At 38.4% G+C, this 22,091-nt stretch overlaps 1 protein-coding gene across 3 annotated transcripts in view; it reads left to right on the forward strand.

Annotated features, from left to right (window-relative positions):
- The window catches only part of LOC132559923 (suppressor of tumorigenicity 7 protein homolog), a 97,442-nt gene extending 77,528 nt beyond the window's left edge, over positions 1-19,914 (forward strand). For 2 of the 3 annotated variants that reach the window (XM_060224553.1, XM_060224555.1), the window contains exons 10-15: positions 4,847-4,919; positions 9,441-9,570; positions 10,281-10,431; positions 10,659-10,751; positions 15,107-15,246; positions 15,672-19,914. In XM_060224553.1, the coding sequence (XP_060080536.1) occupies positions 4,847-4,919; positions 9,441-9,570; positions 10,281-10,431; positions 10,659-10,751; positions 15,107-15,246; positions 15,672-15,767 (683 nt within the window). In that variant the 3' untranslated portion in view covers positions 15,768-19,914. The remainder of the gene's footprint in view (positions 1-4,846; positions 4,920-9,440; positions 9,571-10,280; positions 10,432-10,658; positions 10,752-15,106; positions 15,247-15,671) is intronic. The other variant, XM_060224554.1, reaches the window with a different exon arrangement.
- The last annotated feature ends 2,177 nt before the right edge of the window (positions 19,915-22,091 follow it).

Raw genomic sequence — 22,091 nt, forward strand, 5'->3', positions numbered from 1 at the left:
GCCAATGGTTATCAAGTAGCAGTTAGATATGATGGTGGGTAATTATTGATTTATAATTGATTGGTTTCTGGTTATCAAGTAGCTTTCAGTTAAAGCTATCAAATTAAAAGGTATTTTTAACCCAGTTTAAGATGTTATAGGAAACGATTATGGTTAAGTGTTAATGTTATTGATCACTGTTTATTTTCATTGTTGTAGAGGTAGTGTGATCCTCGTCCATCTTGTCACATCCTGTTCCATCTCATTCTCAGATCTTGAAAACCTCTTATTAGGTTTGGTGTATATGAAATTTATTTATGTTACAACAATTTTCAAACTTATACTAATCACATTTGTTGGCCTAGATTGAACATTAAAAGATGTCTTACTTTGTTGGAAACTAGAGTACACAGGGAAAACCTACACTGTCGAGAAAGTGACCCTTAACTCTTCAGTCTGGGGAATGAAGCCCTGGATATCTTGGTGAAAAATGAGTGCATTACCACTGCACCATCCAACCACCAAGATTTGGTTTATAATTTCTGATTCAGATATTCAGATTCTTTAATCCATATGGATTGTCAGTATACAGATACAAAAACAGTATACATATTCAAACAACAATAAGATGATACAATCAATATAAACACAATTACACCTCCTACCACACTCACGCCCACACACCCACACCCACACCCAACCACCCACCCACCCACATACCCACACACATCCACCCACACCCACACACAACCACACCCACACACATCCACCCACACCCAACCACATACCCACACACATCCACCCACACCCACACACAACCACACCCACACACATCCACCCACACCCAACCACACACCCACATACATCCACCCACCCATCCACATACCCACACACATCCACCCACACCCACACACAACCACACCCACACCCAACCAGGGATAACAGAACCATGGTGTCTACACACATCAGCAAGAATAGATTTACTGTTTGTTGTTCAATAGAAGGACATTCATTTGTTAAAAGTATTCATTCCCCAGTCATTCACATACAAAGAAAACTTTATCAGGGATAAACTTTCCCCCTGGAACATTTCTACAATTAAAGAAATCAGATAAACTCTTATTATATTTAACACAATATTTAACATCATTGTACAAAGACCATATAATAGTCAACATTTTTCCTGTCATGCCGTTTTTGATAAGTTTATATCATAGGTTTTGCCTGTTAACGAAGTCGAATGCTTCTTATAATCAATAAAACTGCAATATAATCTTAGTTTTCAGTGTTTTACTAATGAACATCTACAGAACAAATATAGCATCAGTGGTTAACATAAATTGTCTTGAAGTGAGTGTCACTAATTATTGAATATTTCATATCAAAATCAATAAATCGTTTATTCAAAATTGAAGTAAAATGTTTTCTTGAGCAACTTTTTAATGTGATACCACAATAGTTGTTCGTATCATTTCTATGGCCCTGTATAAAGACAGGTACTATGTTACCAACAGACCAAGATTGTGGATAGTTTTCAGACTTGTTATTAAGTAAAACTACTTACTAGATATGGTTAGTATATATTTATATTTATCCAATGACGCCTTGGTTTTTCTTTGATCTTTTCCTGGTGATAAATTTCAGATATCACATATAAAATATCGCATGGTTCTCTCTGATTGGTCTACACCTCATTAGGGAGGTGGTGCCCATTTCCAAGTGGGCGAGACAGATAAACAAAGACATAATCTAACTAATCTTTAATACATAAAAAAAATATAAAATTTTTGTTAAATTGATATTCGTCATTTTGACGTTAGTTAACACATTCAAACAATTCTGTAAAAAAGTACAACGCATTACTAACGAGAGAGCAGAGATCAGCACATGAACACTGTATAGCCCTACATTGAATAAAAGTTCACATTGCAGTTGTGTGACTGATACTGAGCACGGACTAAATGCCTCAATGTCTTGTAACGCCAATTCATACTTGGTGACGGCCTGTGATAATGTTATATCATCGTGATCGCAGAAAACACCAGCGTCGATGTTTCTAAAGTCTTTCCAGATGTTGTCCAGCTCCGACATCTCTGACATCTACTAATGAAATGATTTATTACTGTGACAGGAAATGGGATGGGTAAGAAAATGGCGGGAAAATCATCGACTTGACACTAATCAGCTCCTAATAGGTTCTAGCTCCGCCCCTTGGCACGTGGATGAGAAAACCTCGGTGGTCATTGGATAAAACAGATACATAATCGACACTCGTGTCCATTATGTATTTATTACATTGCCTATATATAATAAAATATTCATTTATTAGTAAGTCCTAACCACCAGTCTGGAATTTGTTATTAGTATTTACAATTTCTTCTTAAGTAATGTCACAGTCTAATTCTTGAAACAAAGAGTCAGATACATTTCCATATATGTAAGCATTTAGAAATTTCAAAATCTGTTCATTTTCTCGTAATTCTGTGTATGATAATCAATGAAAATAATTGGAGAAATCTTATTTAAATTACAATCGGAGGTATTTTTCTGGAACTGTTTTGGATTATTCTTTCTCATGAATTTCATCATGTTACTTTGTTGATTCTTGTACTCGCTTCTAAACTTACATTCTTATTTTTTATATGTTTGTTTGATACAAAGAAGAATGTTTCTTTTTCCATCTGATTTTATCCGAGTTAAGAATTGTTAATGACTATGTATATTCTTTACACAATTTTTGACCAGCTTCTTTGACTATGGTTTATCTTCCATTGTAACCTGATAAACTGATCGTGAATTATACGTAACACCAAGTCATGTCAAGTATTGGTAAATTTGTCAACACAACTATCAATTCCCGTTTTACTCAACTCACAGTGCATACAAATATTCAATAACTATACTCTATTTCTCTTTTACAAATTCATTACACTTTCTGTATGTTCTTCATTCCATTTCACAATAGTAAGTGTACTGTTTTATCATTATTTTGTAAAATGTTGTTCTTGATTTACTGCTGACCACTTGAGTTCTCAGAGAAATAGAAGGTAAAGACAGAGAATGACAAAACAACAGGATTCTGTTACTTAACTTTGCGGAAATCAGGTTATGGACAAAATTGTAGTCGAAGGCAAAAATTATCGAATGTTTGATGGAGTTTGTATCTTCAGATCAATTTTACATCACAGGATTGGAAACAAAATGTGACCATGATCTAAATACCAGTGTAAGACATTGTAAGAGAGGTACTTTGTAATCACTTGTAAAGCAAACTTGCTTGTTTCATGTGATTTAAGATATACACGTTTACCACCTCTGACTAAACAAGTTACACAGTACCAGAACATCTGCTAGATATGTATATACATTCTTGTCAATGGACTTTAATGCAGTGTGGTGATAGATCTTTCCCAGAAGAACATGGCTTCTCTGTGTATAGATAGATACAAGCACCAAAATGTCATTATATATTCTATCTACAGCTGCATTGCATCTTTTCTCAGGCGATTTTATTTTAGGGGGGTGGGGGGGAATGATGATAATCAATAAACGCATTGTGTTGCAACTGACATTTTGGAAGAATCCTGAATGTCATCCTTAGTGATGCAAATAATACTATGTTTTGTTGCACTTATAGGATGATAATTCGACAAATGATAAATTATTCACTGCAGACATACATGCTTTACTTAAGCATTAGACTCAGGGGAGTGTTGATGACGTCTTTTACATAACTGCTTCTATTGTCCGACAATGCTTTTAGTAGCTGACATAGACAATGTTATTGATTTTTACGGCTGATGCAGGATGTGGTCTACAAACACCATCAACTTTTGATCTGAAAATTAATCATTACGAGGTAAAAAAGGAAGTAGGAAAGTCTGGATTAGTCTATAAAAGGTGAATTGTAGCTGTCAATCATATATTTACACTTTTATTTTCCATTGGATCTCATTCTCCTCTCCTCACATGAATTTCTTCTATCAAGAGATCTCCTGTCTTCCTAAGGATTGTCAGAAACAACTAGAATAAGAGAGTAAGGTTTCCATTGAAATCAAGGGTACATCTTTTATGATGTAACATACCAAAAGGTTTCCATTGAAATCAAGGTACATCTTGTATGATGTAACATACCAAAAGGTTTCCATTGAAATCAAGGGTACATCTTGTATGATGTAACATACCAAAAGGTTTCCATTGAAATCAAGGGTACATCTTTTATGATGTAACATACCAAAAGGTTTCCATTGAAATCAAGGGTACATCTTGTATGATGTAAAATACCAAAAGGTTTCCATTGAAATCAAGGGTACATCTTTTATGATGTAACATACCAAAAGGTTTCCATTGAAATCAAGGGTACATCTTTTATGATGTAACATACCAAAAGGTTTCCATTGAAATCAAGGGTACATCTTGTATGATGTAACATACCAAAAGAACCATATATCTCAGGGCTCTCGATCTGCCAGATTTGGGGCCGATATTTAGCCCCATTCCCAATGCAAAATAGTATCTTTTTTTCCCAATTTAGACCCCAAGTTTTCCCAATTCTAAGGAAAACACCATTATTTTTCCCAATTCAAAGGGCCCCAGTCCCAAAATGTATCTTCACAGATAAAGATGGAACAAAACGCATGATAATGTTTAGGGAAACATGTGTCATGAAGGTAGCAATCTTAAAACACAAGCAACATATAGGAAACAGTGTATTCCCTTAAGGTGACCCCTTTCTTAGGGAAACTATCAAAACAGGGATATTGAATATTAATCAGTAATTATTTTGTCATTTTATCATAATGTAGATTGAGTTGCTTTATTTGTTGTTAGGATATGGATTGACTTTCCTATTGTTATTTCTGTACAGATATCAGTTTACCAAAGTCAGCCACTATATGTTACACAGCAGCACTTCTAAAAGCCAGGGCAGTAGCTGACAAGTAAGTACCTCAGCTGACCTCTCCAGGTCACCATAGAATGTCATAACTGCTTAGTCTAAAGATGTACAGGGAGTGTACAGTAAATGAGAAGGAGAGAAAATAGACTGGAAGGAAACATAATTAGAGGGAAGGAGAAAAAAGTAAAAGGGGAGGTGTGGTTATAAGGTTGTATGGGGACATAATGGGAGGGGAGAAGAAGGGAGAGAATGGAGGTAACAGGGGAGGTGTGGTTATAAGGTTGTATGGGGACATAATGGGAGGGGAGAAGAAGGGAGAGGATGGAGGTAACAGGGGAGGTGTGGTTATAAGGTTGTATGGGGACATAATGGGAGGGGAGAAGAAGGGAGAGGATGGAGGTAACAAGGGAGGTGTGGTTATAAGGTTGTATGGGGACATAATGGGAGGGGAGAAGAAGGGAGAGAATGGATGTAACAGGGGAGGTGTGGTTATAAGGTTGTATGGGGACATAATGGGAGGGGAGAAGAAGGGAGAGGATGGATCTAACAGTGGAGGAGGGGTTATAAGGTTGTATGGGGACATAATGGGACAGGGAGGGGAGAAGAAGGGAGAGGATGGAGGTAACAGGGGAGGTGTGGTTATAAGGTTGTATGGGGACATAATGGGAGGGGAGAAGAAGGGAGAGGATGGAGGTAACAGGGGAGGTGTGGTTATAAGGTTGTATGGGGACATAATGGGAGGGGAGAAGAAGGGAGAGGATGGATGTAACAGGGGAGGTGTGGTTATAAGGTTGTATGGGGACATAATGGGAGGGGAGAAGAAGGGAGAGGATGGAGGTAACAGGGGAGGTGTGGTTATAAGGTTGTATGGGGACATAATGGGAGGGGAGAAGAAGGGAGAGGATGGAGGTAACAGGGGAGGTGTGGTTATAAGGTTGTATGGGGACATAATGGGAGGGGAGAAGAAGGGAGAGGATGGAGGTAACAGGGGAGGTGTGGTTATAAGGTTGTATGGGGACATAATGGGAGGGGAGAAGAAGGGAGAGGATGGAGGTAACAGGGGAGTGTGGTTATAAGGTTGTATTGGGTCATTATGGGAGTAAGTAAATATGGAGGGGTGTGATAGGTTGGGCTAGATGTAGACAAAGATGGGAGTTATGATTGGTGGAGCAGAACAATATTATTTCAAGGTTGGAAGTGAGGACTTCATGTTATAATGTGGAAAATACTAGTAAAACAAATATTGAGAACAAGGTAGTAACAAAAATGTTCAAAAATCAAAATTCATTCTGTGTCTGTGTTTTAATCATATCTGCTACTATCTGATGGTTATTAAAATGACTACCTACATATACAAGGATTCTCACCTCAGTAATAGCCAGATCCAGGAATAGGTAGCAGCCCATCAGCCAATGCTATAAGCTGTCTAATGCTGGAGGATCTCGTTGTCCTTTTCTTGCTCTTTGTGATATTGACAAAGTCATTACAATATCAGAATGACATAGTAATCATGTTTTGAATATCGTACAAAGTTACATGTTGTTTACATGTTGCAAATTGAATGCTTTACTCTTAAGAGCTTTTGTCTTAGGATAAACCTTGATTCTCCAAAGTTTCAAGCTTATTTCTTCTCAGCTCATTGAACACACAGTTATAAGTCATAAGTAATGTACTCATGGTTGCTGTGATGTATAAAAGGCCTGAGATAGCAAGTATACTTTTTTATAATCATTTATCACGTGTTGTTGTTTGCCTGCTGTGAGTGGGAGGTTATGCGATGGTCTGGTGAGGTAGGTGTGTACTGGAGTGTGACTGCTGTAAGTGATAGGATTGAGTGATGGACTGGTGGAGGTAGGTGTGTATTTGAGTGTGATTGTTGTAAGTGGTAGGATTGAGTGATGGACTGGTGGAGGTAGGTGTGTACTGGAGTGTGACTGCTGTAAGTGGGAGGATTGAGTGATGGAGTGTGACTGCTGTAAGTGATAGGATTGAGTGATGGTCTGGTGGAGATAGGTGTGTACTGGAGTGTGACTGCTGTAAGTGGGAGGTTATGTGATGGTCTGGTGGAGGTAGGTGTGTACTGGAGTGCTGCTGTAAGTGGGAGGATTGAGTGATGGACTGGTGGAGGTAGATGTGTACTGGAGTGTGATTGTTGTAAGTGGTAGGATTGAGTGATGGACTGGTGGAGGTAGGTGTGTACTGGAGTGCGACTGTTGGAAGTGATAGGATTGAGAGATGGTCTGGTGGAGATAGGTGTGTACTGGAGTGTGACTGCAGTAAGTGATAGGATTGAGAGATGGTCTGGTGGAGATAGGTGTGTACTGGAGTGTGACTGCAGTAAGTGGTAGGATTGAGTGATGGTCTGGTGGAGATAGGTGTGTACTGGAGTGTGACTGTTGTAAGTGATAGGATTGAGAGATGGACTGGTGGAGGTAGATGTGTACTGGAGTGTGACTGCTGTAAATGGGTGGATTGAGTGATGGACTGGTGAAGGTAGGTGTGTACTGGAGTGTGACTGTTGTAAGTGGGAAGATTGAGAGATGAACTGGTGGAGGTAGGTGTGTACTGGAGTGTGACTGTTGTAAGTGATAGGATTGAGAGATGAACTGGTGGAGGTAGGTGTGTACTGGAGTGCGACTGTTGTAAGTGATAGGATTGAGAGATGGTCTGGTGGATGTAGGTGAGTACAGGAGTGTGACTGCTGTAAGTGGGAGGATTGAGAGATGGAGTGTGACTGCTGTAAGTGATAGGATTGAGTGATGGTCTGGTGGAGATAGGTGTGTACTGGAGTGTGACTGCTGTAAGTGGGAGGTTATGTGATGGTCTGGTGGAGGTAGGTGTGTACTGGAGTGTGACTGCTGTAAGTGGGAGGATTGAGTGATGGACTGGTGGAGGTAGATGTGTACTGGAGTGTGATTGTTGTAAGTGGTAGGATTGAGTGATGGACTGGTGGAGGTAGGTGTGTACTGGAGTGCGACTGTTGTAAGTGATAGGATTGAGAGATGGTCTGGTGGAGATAGGTGTGTACTGGAGTGTGACTGCAGTAAGTGATAGGATTGAGAGATGGTCTGGTGGAGATAGGTGTGTACTGGAGTGTGACTGCAGTAAGTGGTAGGATTGAGTGATGGTCTGGTGGAGATAGGTGTGTACTGGAGTGTGACTGTTGTAAGTGATAGGATTGAGAGATGGACTGGTGGAGGTAGATGTGTACTGGAGTGTGACTGCTGTAAATGGGTGGATTGAGTGATGGACTGGTGAAGGTAGGTGTGTACTGGAGTGTGACTGTTGTAAGTGGGAAGATTGAGAGATGAACTGGTGGAGGTAGGTGTGTACTGGAGTGTGACTGTTGTAAGTGATAGGATTGAGAGATGAACTGGTGGAGGTAGGTGTGTACTGGAGTGCGACTGTTGTAAGTGATAGGATTGAGAGATGGTCTGGTGGATGTAGGTGAGTACAGGAGTGTGACTGCTGTAAGTGGGAGGATTGAGAGATGGAGTGTGACTGCTGTAAGTGATAGGATTGAGTGATGGTCTGGTGGAGATAGGTGTGTACTGGAGTGTGACTGCAGTAAGTGATAGGATTGAGAGATGGTCTGGTGGAGATAGGTGTGTACTGGAGTGTGACTGCTGTAAGTGGTAGGATTGAGTGATGGTCTGGTGGAGATAGGTGTGTACTGGAGTGTGACTGTTGTAAGTGATAGGATTGAGAGATGGACTGGTGGAGGTAGATGTGTACTGGAGTGTGACTGCTGTAAATGGGTGGATTGAGTGATGGACTGGTGAAGGTAGGTGTGTACTGGAGTGTGACTGTTGGAAGTGGGAAGATTGAGAGATGAACTGGTGGAGGTAGGTGTGTACTGGAGTGTGACTGTTGTAAGTGATAGGATTGAGAGATGAACTGGTGGAGGTAGGTGTGTACTGGAGTGCGACTGTTGTAAGTGATAGGATTGAGAGATGGTCTGGTGGAGGTAGGTGTGTACTGGAGTGTGACTGCTGTAAGTGGGAGGATTGAGTGATGAGAGTGTGACTGCTGTAAGTGATAGGTATTTATATGAGAGATGGACTGCTGGTGGAGGTAGGTGTGTACTGGTACTGGAGTGTGACTGCTGTAAGTGGGAGGATTGAGTGATGGTCTGGTGGAGATAGGTGTGTACTGGAGTGTGACTGTTGTAAGTGATAGGATTGAGAGATGGACTGGTGGAGGTAGATGTGTACTGGAGTGTGACTGCTGTAAATGGGTGGATTGAGTGATGGACTGGTGAAGGTAGGTGTGTACTGGAGTGTGACTGTTGTAAGTGGGAAGATTGAGAGATGAACTGGTGGAGGTAGGTGTGTACTGGAGTGTGACGGCTGTAAGTGGGAGGATTGAGAGATGTATTTATATAGGTAGGTGTGTACTGGAGTGTGACTGCTGTAAGTGGGAGGATTGAGAGATGTATTTATATAGGTAGGTGTGTACTGGAGTGTGACGGCTGTAAGTGGGAGGATTGAGAGATGTATTTATATAGGTAGGTGTGTGTTGCATGCTGCATGTGCCTTTGTGGACAATTGATAATGATCAGCAGGTTCACTGATGCTTCTGTCATCCATAGGTTTTCACCAGATATAGCGTCCAAACGTGGCCTAAGTACAGCTGAAATGACAGCAGTCGAAGCCATACATAGAGCTGTAGAGTTCAACCCACATGTACCTAAGGTGAGTGACAGGGAGAAGCATATATATAGGTAGAATACAATGTTGGTCCCTGATAAACCAAAAGTCAGTGAAACATAAGCTGTAGGACGTCCCTGATAAACCAAAAGTCAGTGAAACATAAGCTGTAGGACGTCCCTGATAAACCAAAAGTCAGTGAAACATAAGCTGTAGGACGTCCCTGATAAACCAAAAGTCAGTGAAACGTAAGCTGTAGGACGTCCCTGATAAACCAAAAGTCAGTGAAACATAATGTAGGACGTAGATAAACCAAAAGTCAGTGTCCCTGATAAACCAAAAGTCAGTGAAACGTAAGCTGTAGGACGTCCCTGATAAACCAAAAGTCAGTGAAACGTAAGCTGTAGGACGTCCCTGATAAACCAAAAGTCAGTGAAACGTAAGCTGTAGGAAGTCCCTGATAAACCAAAAGTCAGTGAAACGTAAGCTGTAGGACGTCCCTGATAAACCAAAAGTCAGTGAAACATAAGCTGTAGGACGTAGTATATTCTCTGTGTATACAAGGCAGAGAGGTCAAATGTTGGATTCTCAATGTATTGTGAAAAAGGACTATTTAATGTTTTCTGTTTTTTATCAAAATCAAAATGTACAGGTATACTAGTTTGTTACCATTTTCAGACACTTAGAAATGTTATGGTTAATTATGACTGAAAAAGACCAAGAATGTTGACTTAATCTGCTGGTTTGTTTTCCAGTATTTACTAGAGATGAAGAGCCTCATTTTACCTCCAGAACATATCCTCAAGCGAGGCGACAGTGAGGCTATAGCTTATGCCTTTTTCCACCTCCAACACTGGAAACGAGTTGAAGGTGCTATAAACCTATTACACTGTACATGGGAGGGCAGTAAGTATTCAGGAACAACTGTATACATAGACATTTATTATCATTATTTATTATTTCATCATTTCAATCAGAATGTTTTTGTTCTTACTTATCCTGAAGATGATGTAATTTTATAAAACTGCAGGAAGTACGTCTTCAAAATGGAGGACATTGTTAGTAACTTGATGAGGTTATTACATCAGGTGATAGCTTAACTTAATGTGAAATCATTGACTTTTTTTTTCCAGCATTTCGAATGATTCCTTATCCTTTGGAAAAGGGCCACCTCTTTTATCCCTATCCCACATGTACAGAAAGTGCAGACAGAGAACTTCTTCCTCGTAAGTAGCTCACCTGGTCTGAAACATACTTTGGACGAGGGGAATCAGTTTTGTGTACCAGGAAATTGGTGGGTTTTGGCCTTCTGTGGCGAGGCAAAATATAAAAAATAAAGAAAATTCTCTACAACCCTATTTTTTGTTGGAATTTCTTGATTTTGTCCAGATTTGGTCTGAAGTATATCTAGTTGAAAGAAATCTAGTTTTGTATAAACCAGGAGTCTGACATCAGAGATGTGGGGCCCAATAGGTAATTATAAGTTTGGAAAAATCCTTCTTTCATGCAAAGGATATTGCCTGAAGCAATTTTTATGAATGGTGAATCTTACTTCTATCTGATCACAATGATAGGACTGTCAATTCCTTATTAATTGACTGAATAGCTGAATAAGCCAGATGAGAGATGCAGGCCCCTTGGGCTTTTTGTTCATCACCAATTCATGATTACATTCTCTCCTTTTCTGTCCCAAGATGTCTATAAATAGCTTTTAGAAATCATACTTAAGTGTTGGTAAATTGACTGATGACGTGTTAAAATTGCATCAATATTTTTAAGACATTTGACACTAGAATTCAAAACACAAATAATTCATGACACATTTGACAGGGACACAGTAATTCATGACACATTTGACAGGAATAGGGACACAGTAATTCATGACACATTTGACAGGAATAGGGACACAGTAATTCATGACACATTTGACAGGGACAGGGTAATTCATGACACATTTGACAGGAACACACAGTAATTCATGACACATTTGACAGGGACAGGGTAATTCATGACACATTTGACAGGAACACAGTAATTCATGACACATTTGACAGGAACACAGTAATTCATGACACATTTGACAGGGACAGGGTAATTCATGACACATTTGACAGGAACACAGTAATTCATGACACATTTGACAGGGACAGGGTAATTCATGACACATTTGACAGGAACACAGTAATTCATGACACATTTGACAGGAACACAGTAATTCATGACACATTTGACAGGGACAGGGTAATTCATGACACATTTGACAGGGACAGGGTAATTTATGACACATTTGACATGAACACAGTAATTCATGACATATTTGACAGGAACACAGTAATTCATGACACATTTGACAGGGTAATTTATGACACATTTGACAGGAACACAGTAATTCATGACACATTTGACAGGAACACAGTAATTCATGACACATTTGACAGGAACACAGTAATTCATGACACATTTGACAGGGACAGGGTAATTCATGACACAGGGACATAGTAATTCATGACACATTTGACAGGGACACAGTAATTCATGACACATTTGACAGGGACACAGTAATTCATGACACATTTGACAGGAGCACAGTAATTCATGACACATTTGACAGGAACACAGTAATTCATGACACATTTGACAGGAACACAGTAATTCATGACACATTTGACAGGGACACAGTAATTCATGACACATTTGACAGGAACACAGTAATTCATGACACATTTGACAGGAACACAGTAATTCATGACACATTTGACAGGGACATAGTAATTCATGACACATTTGACAGGAACACAGTAATTCATGACACATTTGACAGGAACACAGTAATTCATGACACATTTGACAGGGATATAGTAATTCATGACACATTTGACAGGAACACAGTAATTCATGACACATTTGACAGGAACACAGTAATTCATGACACATTTGACAGGAACACAGTAATTCATGACACATTTGACAGGAACACAGTAATTCATGACACATTTAACAGGGACAGGGTAATTCATGACACATTTGACAGGAACACAGTAATTCATGACACATTTGACAGGGACATAGTAATTCATGACACATTTGACAGGGACACAGTAATTCATGACACATTTGACAGGGACAGGGTAATTCATGACACATTTGACATGAACACAGTAATTCATGACACATTTGACAGGAACACAGTAATTCATTACACATTTGACAGGAACACAGTAATTCATGACACATTTGACAGGAACACAGTAATTCATGACACATTTGACAGGGACAGGGTAATTCATGACACATTTGACAGGAACACAGTAATTCATGACACATTTGACAGGAACACAGTAATTCATGACACATTTGACAGGAACACAGTAATTCATGGACACAGTAATTCATGACACATTTGACAGGGACAGTAATTCATGACACATTTGACAGGAACACAGTAATTCATGACACATTTGACAGGAACACAGTAATTCATGACACATTTGACAGGAACACAGTAATTCATGACACATTTGACAGGGACACAGTAATTCATGACACATTTGACAGGAACACATTAATTCATGACACATTTGACAGGGACAGGGTAATTCATGACACATTTGACAGGAACACAGTAATTCATGACACATTTGACAGGAACACAGTAATTCATGACACATTTGACAGGGACACAGTAATTCATGACACATTTGACAGGAACACAGTAATTCATGACACATTTGACAGGGACATAGTAATTCATGACACATTTGACAGGAACACAGTAAATCATGACACATTTGACAGGGACAGGGTAATTCATGACACATTTGACAGGAACACAGTAATTCATGACACATTTGACAGGAACACAGTAATTCATGACACATTTGACAGGAACACAGTAATTCATGACACATTTGACAGGAACACAGTAATTCAATGACAGATTTGACAGGAACACAGTAATTCATGACACATTTGACAGGGACATAGTAATTCATGACACATTTGACAGGAACACAGTAATTCATGACACATTAGACAGGAACACAGTAATTCATGACACATTTGACAGGGACAGGGTAATTTATGACACATTTGACAGGAACATGGTAATTCATGACACATTTGACAGGAACACAGTAATTCATGACACATTTGACAGGGACACAGTAATTCATGACACATTTAACAGGGACAGGGTAATTCATGACACATTTGACAGGAACACAGTAATTCATGACACATTTGACAGGGACATAGTAATTCATGACACATTTGACAGGGACACAGTAATTCATGACACATTTGACAGGGACAGTAATTCATGACACATTTGACAGGAACACAGTAATTCATGACACATTTGACAGGAACACAGTAATTCATGACACATTTGACAGGAACACAGTAATTCATGACACATTTGACAGGGACATAGTAATTCATGACACATTTGACAGGAACAGTAATTCATGACACATTTGACAGGAACACAGTAATTCATGACACATTTGACAGGAACACATTAATTCATGACACATTTGACAGGGACAGGGTAATTCATGACACATTTGACAGGAACACAGTAATTCATGACACATTTGACAGGAACACAGTAATTCATGACACATTTGACAGGGACAGGGTAATTCATGACACATTTGACAGGAACACAGTAATTCATGACACATTTGACAGGGACACAGTAATTCATGACACATTTGACAGGAACACAGTAATTCATGACACATTTGACAGGGACATAGTAATTCATGACACATTTGACAGGAACACAGTAAATCATGACACATTTGACAGGGACAGGGTAATTCATGACACATTTGACAGGAACACAGTAATTCATGACACATTTGACAGGAACACAGTAATTCATGACACATTTGACAGGAACACAGTAATTCATGACACATTTGACAGGAACACAGTAATTCAATGACAGATTTGACAGGGACACAGTAATTCATGACATATTTGACAGGAACATAGTAATTCATGACACATTTGACAGGAACACAGTAATTCATGACACATTTGACAGGGACAGGGTAATTCATGATACATTTGACAGGAACACAGTAATTCATGACACATTTGACAGGAACACAGTAATTCAATGACAGATTTGACAGGGACACAGTAAATCATGACACATTTGACAGGAACACAGTAATTCATGACATATTTGACAGGGACAGGGTAATTCAATGACACATTTGACAGGGACATGGTAATTCATGACACATTTGACATGTATACAGGAATCAGTCAAAGGACTCAGTAGAAAGAAGTTTTTGATTATGTCAAATAACCTTTTAAAGGGGCATAACTCTAACACAAATGTCTGATGATAGGAAAATGAATGAAGATCAATTTATAATTACACTCAAGTTTTGGTCTATTAGCAACAGCTCTCCAGCTCACAGTGAAATTATTAGTTCTGCACAACATTAGATAATATGAATTTTAAATTTATTTAATGTATTTGTTTGTGACACAAAAAATATTCAGATTTTGTCTGAGGGATGAAATCACCTGGTGAACTCGATCTGTTGTTTGTTTTTTGCAGCTTATCATGAAGTGTCTGTCTATCCAAAGAAGGAACTGCCATTTTTCATCCTATTCACAGCTGGTCTCTGTTCTTTTACTGCTCTGCTGGCCCTTCTAACACATCAATACCCAGAGCCCATGGGTGTCATTGCCAAAACAGTGAGTAGTCATCGCAAACCATGTCTGTCAGCTGTATAATCGTTGTTATGACACTGAACCATATGTCACCGGGGTAATGAGTGTCCTTCATGTCAAATTAATTTCTCTCATTAAAAATAATGGTTTTTATTTCTTGTCTTCCTGGGGTTTTTTTGTCGGAATATTCAGAATTAATATCATATGTGAAGAAATCCCAAAAGTAACATTGAATTTACACTTCATGTTAGGGTGGTCATAGGTCAAGGTCAAAGAGTCAGAGATCACTTGAAGCATCAGAACAGGGTCATTCATGTCTTGCAGACATTTTTCAATGTCTAGAACTTTGTATTAAAAGGAACAGACACAGTTAATTTCATTTTGTTTTATACATAATATTCTAATATGTAAAAAAAAAAAGTGGTATCTTATCATACTTTCTGTTTTAGGTGCTGAACTGGCTGTATATGCCCATCAGTTATATACTAGAGAAGCTGGAGGCCATTTTACCTTCCAACTTACTACATCAGCTGTCTCGGATTTGACTAGGCCACCTGGCCACCAGTTGGCAAGGTCACACTGTCTAGTAAACATGACCAGTGTGTCTGAAGCTGACCATGAACAATAGACTTTGATAAACAAAACATGTACTTTAAGACAAGAACTTTCTAGTTTATGGTTGATGAAGAATATGGTTGATTATGGAAAATCTCAATTTAAGTGATGCAGATGTGTTATATGTATACATGCTGTGAAGTGTCAGAAACCAAGGCATCATTTACACCACTCATAGACTACTGTTGTTGGCTATATGTTACAGTTTTAGCATATTGTCACAGCCCTTGAAACTAGCTCTTACTACCAATCCTAGCTCTCTGATTGGTGGAAATATTCCACAGATTATCAGTGACAACAAACACCTGAGTGCAGTTGTATGCTATATACAGTGTTATACATACTCTTACTGGGAGACAAGTATTTATACTAAAACATAACAGACACACTTCATGAACATATTCAGATTGAGATTTGCATCGAGTATGAACTAGCATTGCTCTGGTTAATTCATGAACAGATAGATATCAGCTACCAGCAATAACAACACTGTAAAACTTAACTGTTTATTTACAAACTTCAATAGGTTACATTATCAACACCATTGAAACAGTGACACCTTTCCAGAAACATTAAGGATTTAGGGAAGGGGAGTAACTCTGCTGGGTCTTTTCTTATCGAAATATAATACTGATTGCTTGAAACTTACTGGTTCAGAAAGTTATATCATCAGCTGTCAAGAAACTTGTGTGAAAGAGATGAAACAAATGTAGATGTAAATCTATCCATCAAAGTCAGTCATGTCTCTTCCTCAGACTTCTATTTCACCAAAAAGAATAGGAATTTTTGCATTTTAAAATTTGACATCAAAAATTGAAACCTAATGTGATAAACAAACCATTGAACTTACAAAAAAATTTTCTGTAAACACGATAGATCTGATGATCAAAAGAGAAATGTGTCACTGTACGAACCTCATTGGACTGGATATTATTTTACTCTGTTGACAGCTGTTTAATTTCAGGGTACGAGTTTTTGTTTTCTGTGTTAGATAGAAATGTGGTCTCTATTATTGAACTATTTATCCACAGGGTACTCAAATGTGTTCATTACATATATATAACAGGTCAGTATTAAGTCAATTTAGTGCAAGTGTTTTCTGTGGTGTAAGTATCATTCTGTTCTGTGTTTACTATGACACAGCAAAGGTACAATCCATCCCAGTGACAGGTGTCCTACTTCAAGTGTAATAGTTTCAGAATCTCTAACAAAGTCAGTGATTTATGCTTTAAGTGCTTCATTACATGCCATCAACATTGTTTTTATCTCCATTGGTTTTTTCCCCATCCTTGTTGACAAATATAATCAGGATGGAATTCCATTTTCAACCTGTTTATGTTTATTATGTGTTACCTCCCTTTGTTTCATACCATGATATCCACTGTTTATGTTACAGTGTACTTTTGTTCCACAGGGACTGAAAATAAGTATGTTTTTTTATCTGAACCACTTGGTGGCAACGTCTTGCTTTTGTACATTTGGGAACAATATTCCAGTTGTGGTACCATGCTTTCCATACCCTTGGTTCCTATTAGAAAACACCTGGTACTGTATTAAAGCTAAAGTGATATTTCTGTAAAGGATGGAGAGAGTTGTCTACTAGTGTGTTGACTGTACAAGAGTTACTTCCCTTGGCCTTAGGTTTGCCAGTGTATGTGTTATGATCTATAAAAAGCTGTACTCCAACCTACCACTAGTGTTAGATGTAACAGGTGTAGGCTATCCAGCTATTGATCTGTATCAGCTTTCTCCCACAATAACCTGTCATCATTTCATCACATACTCACAACATGGGGATGGGGGATCCAATCATATTTTACACCCTTCCTTCAGCTAAGAGATAAATTACAGGAGATCGCCACACACAATGATTTGTGTAGGACCTATCAGGGGTTGATCCTTGAAATGTCTGACCTTGTAATCTTACAATGAAGGTATCACCTCTCCTGGGTGAAGGTAATTAAACAGTAGTGCATTACTCCCCAGGGGGAAATAACTCTATGCCAAATACCACACCTGGTCCCTGAGGGTTTAATGAGAGAGTTGAGATGGCTATAGTAGGTATTTGTCTGCGAGACTATGGGGCTCATGCCAAATTCTTTTTGCCGACACAAGCAGTTTACGAAAATGTACAATTCAATTTCTGTGAACCCTGAAGTACAAAATTTTGAAAATGTATATTTTGGAGGTCCTGACCTCATCAAATGAAGCACTGTCACTCAACAGACCACCTGGCTTTAATGTGAGATAATGGTCAGTTTTGTAAGTTTCAAACATATTGATTGTCATAATTAGAGGATTTATGATTTAGTCATGAATTGTCAAAATAAGTATTAATTTTATTTTTATGTTTATGTTGGAAAGATGTATACCAGAATCATTGATTAAGATTTCTTTAGGATAAGTCGGGTGAATAATTTGATCTGTTTACCTTAATTAGTGTCACTTTACCTGTGTAGATCTTTACCTGTAAATTTAACTGGCCAAGGCATTTCACCTTTAGGCAGATTAGTGGCGAGACAGGAATTTGTTTTTGTTTATGTCCTGGTTGATTGGCATGTGGGGAGTGTTTTATTTGTCATAAGATCAGGGATTAGGTTTGAAACTAACGTGGTAATTGAAATTCTCAGGAACCCACCAGATAGGTAAACAGGTTACCTAGCTCTCATCTCACGGATGGAGGATTTTTTCAATATTTTGTATATTCGTTATTGAATGATGCACAACTTCACTTGATTAAAGAGCCTATAAAGCAGCATTGAATAACCACACAGTATTGAATAAATTGCTACGGGTATTTATATATTTAGTAGAGTTTCATTGTCCAACAAATATCAACAGTGAATGTTTTTTAATTTCATAATGATGCAACTAAGCTGTTATGATCATTTAGGTTTCTGCAAGGAAAAGCCACATTGTTTCTAGGAGTACAATCCATTGTGGTTGCTGAGGACATAATCTGCCTTGGTTTCTGAGGAGATAATCTGCCTTGGTTTCTGAGGAGATAATCTTCCTTGGTTTCTGAGGAGATAATCTGCCTTGGTTTCTGAGGAGATAATCTTCCTTGGTTTCTGAGGTAACTTGCCTTGGTTTCTGAGGAGGTAATCTGCCTTGGTTTCTGAGGAGGTAATCTGCCTTGGTTTCTGAGGAGGTAATCTGCCTTGGTTTCTGTGGAGTTAATCCGCCTCGGTTTCTGAGGAGTTAATCTGCCTCGGTTTCTGAGGAGGTAATCTGCCTCGGTTTCTGAGGAGGTAATCTGCCTTGGTTTCTGAGGAGGTAATCTGCCTTGGTTTCTGAGGAGTTATTCTGCCTCGGTTTCTGAGGAGGTAATCTGCCTTGGTTTCTGTGGAGTTATTCTGCCTTCGTTTCTGTGGAGTTATTCTGCCTTGGTTTCTGTGGAGTTGATCTGCCTTGGTTTCTGAGGAGTTATTCTGCCTTGGTTTCTGAGGAGGTAATCTGCCTTGGTTTCTGATGAGTTATTTTGCCTTGGTTTCTGAGGAGGTAATCTGCCTTGGTTTCTGTGGAGTTGATCTGCCTTGTTTTCTGAGGAGTTATTCTGCCTTGGTTTCTGAGGAGTTATTCTGCCTTGGTTTCTGTGGAGTTAATATGCCTTGGTTTCTGTGGAGTTATTCTGCCTTGGTTTCTGAGGAGTTATTTTGCCTTGGTTTCTGAGGAGGTAATCTGCCTTGGTTTCTGTGGAGTTGATCCACCTTGGTTTCTGAGGAGTTATTCTGCCTTGGTTTCTGAGGAGGTAATCTGCCTTGGTTTCTGTGGAGTTGATCCACCTTGGTTTCTGAGGAGTTATTCTGCCTTGGTTTCTGAGGAGGTAATCTGCCTTGGTTTCTGTGGAGTTAATCCGCCTTGGTTTCTGAGGAGTTAATCCTCCTTGGTTTCTGAGGAGTTAATCTGCCTTGGTTTCTGAGTAGTTATTCTGCCTTGGTTTCTGAGGACTGACACAGCTGCATGATAAAAAAACCATGACATGATATGAGATGTTTGTCTCTGTGTGTTGTTTTTCTGCAACACTGAAGAATTTAGCACAAATGTGCTTCAGTAAAATATCGTACTAAATATGAACATTGACTTATTTCTTGTTTTCATTGCAAAAAATAATTCAACCAGAAAATAGAAATTACACTTTGCATGTCAGCAAAACTTGTCAACATGAAATCAAATTTGTTTGCACCTAGGTACATCATGAATACATCAAGGATTGAAATTACATCCAGCTTTAGAGAGTAATGTCTCCTTCAGATACTGAGTTTTATGGGAGTTCTTTTAAATAGTGACCACCTTCTTGGAACAGAAATTGAATATAAGGCAGAATGAGGAAGGTAACATAGAGATTAATAAGGAAAGTAACAGAGATTAAGAGGGAAAGTAACAGAGATTATTGAGGAAAGTAACAGAAATTAATGAGGAAAGTAACAGAGATTAACAAGGATATTAACAGAGATTAAGAAGGAAAGTAACAGAGATTAACAAGGATATTAACAGAGATAAGGAAGGAAAGTAACAAAGATTAACAAGGATATTAACAGATTGGCAAGGAAAGTAACAGAGATTAACAAGGATATTAACAGATTGGCAAGGAAAGTAACAGAGATTAACAAGGATATTAACAGATTGGCAAGGAAAGTAACAGAGATTAACAAGGATATTAACAGATTGGCAAGGAAAGTAACAGAGATTAAAAAGGATATTAACAGATTGGCAAGGAAAGTAACAGAGATTAACAAGGATATTAACAGATTGGCAAGGAAAGTAACAGAGATTAACAAGGATATTAACAGATTGGCAAGGAAAGTAACAGAGATTAAAAAGGATATTAACAGATTGGCAAGGAAAGTAACAGAGATTAACAAGGATATTAACAGAGATTAAGAAGGAAAGTAACAGAGATTAACAAGGATATTAACAGATTGGCAAGGAAAGTAACAGAGATTAACAAGGATATTAACAGAAATAAGGAAGGAAAGTAACAGAGATTAAAAAGGATATTAACAGATTGGCAAGGAAAGTAACAGAGATTAACAAGGATATTAACAGAGATTAAGAAGGAAAGTAACAGAGATTAACAAGGATATTAACAGAGATTAAGAAGGAAAGTAACAGAGATGAACTAGGAAAGTAACAGAGATTAGCAAGGAAAGTAACAAAGATGAACAAGGAAAGTAACAGATTAAAAAGGGTAGTAACGGAGATTAAAGAGGTCAGTGACAGAGATTAACGAGGAAAGTTACAGATATTAAAGAGACAGAGATTAACGAGGAAAGTTACAGATATTAAAGAGACAGAGATTAACGAGGAAAGTTACAGATATTAAAGAGACAGAGATTAACGAGGAAAGTTACAGATATTAAAGAGACAGAGATTAACGAGGAAAGTTACAGATATTAAAGAGACAGAGATTAACGAGGAAAGATTAAAGTAAAGTGTTGATTAGTTTCAATTGATTTTGTAAGGAAGTAAACCTTTAGTTATTTTACAAGGCAGATCGTGGAAGTTGTGTAACCTGTTAGAACAAGTCAGGTGTCGATAGATATCACTAACAGTCACGTTCATAGAAGACTGTAGAATTGATCTGCAGGGAAACGAGTAGTAAATGGTCCACGAGCGTTTCCAGTGTGAACCCTGGTTTATACGTATATTTTTAAACCTTGTGTAAGCAGCAATGCTATACCAAGGTTGGTGGGGTGGCGCATTGGTAACGCACTCACCGTTCACCTGTCCGTGGTTCGATTCCTTAAACGGACGTGAAAAGGTCAAGGTTCACTTGCCTGACTGCATTATTATTAAAACAATGAACTTAGTTTCACTTTTTTTCAGTGAACATGAAATGTGTTATATAATACAAATAAATATTGTTTGGTCTAAGAAGGAAAAGAATTGCTCCAATTTACGTCCCTGTTTATGTGAAGTTGTGTGCAATCTAGTGCTTTCATGGGTGAGGATGGTCCCTTACTTTAAATTATTTGAACAATACAAAAGCCAGGTCTGGTTATTGTTTCTTGAACATCAAACGTGCCGCCCTTTGTGCCAACTCACGTAGTCCACCGAGCAGACGTTCTACGTCAACTTCCGGTAAAATAACATTGTTAATTTTTCAATAGACACCGCGAAACAATCCAATATCAAACATGGTATAGCTGTACTTTATATGTCACTCAGCTGGTGTTCGATATATCAGATGGGTAAATTCATTCACTTTTAAGAAATACGGAAACGAATCTCTTACAAGCTGAGCTAGCTCT

Source organism: Ylistrum balloti, unplaced genomic scaffold, assembly GCF_031769215.1.
Source record: "Ylistrum balloti isolate Yb309-2 unplaced genomic scaffold, AGI_CSIRO_Ybal_v1 Utg370996, whole genome shotgun sequence".
Lineage (NCBI taxonomy): Eukaryota > Metazoa > Mollusca > Bivalvia > Pectinida > Pectinidae > Ylistrum > Ylistrum balloti.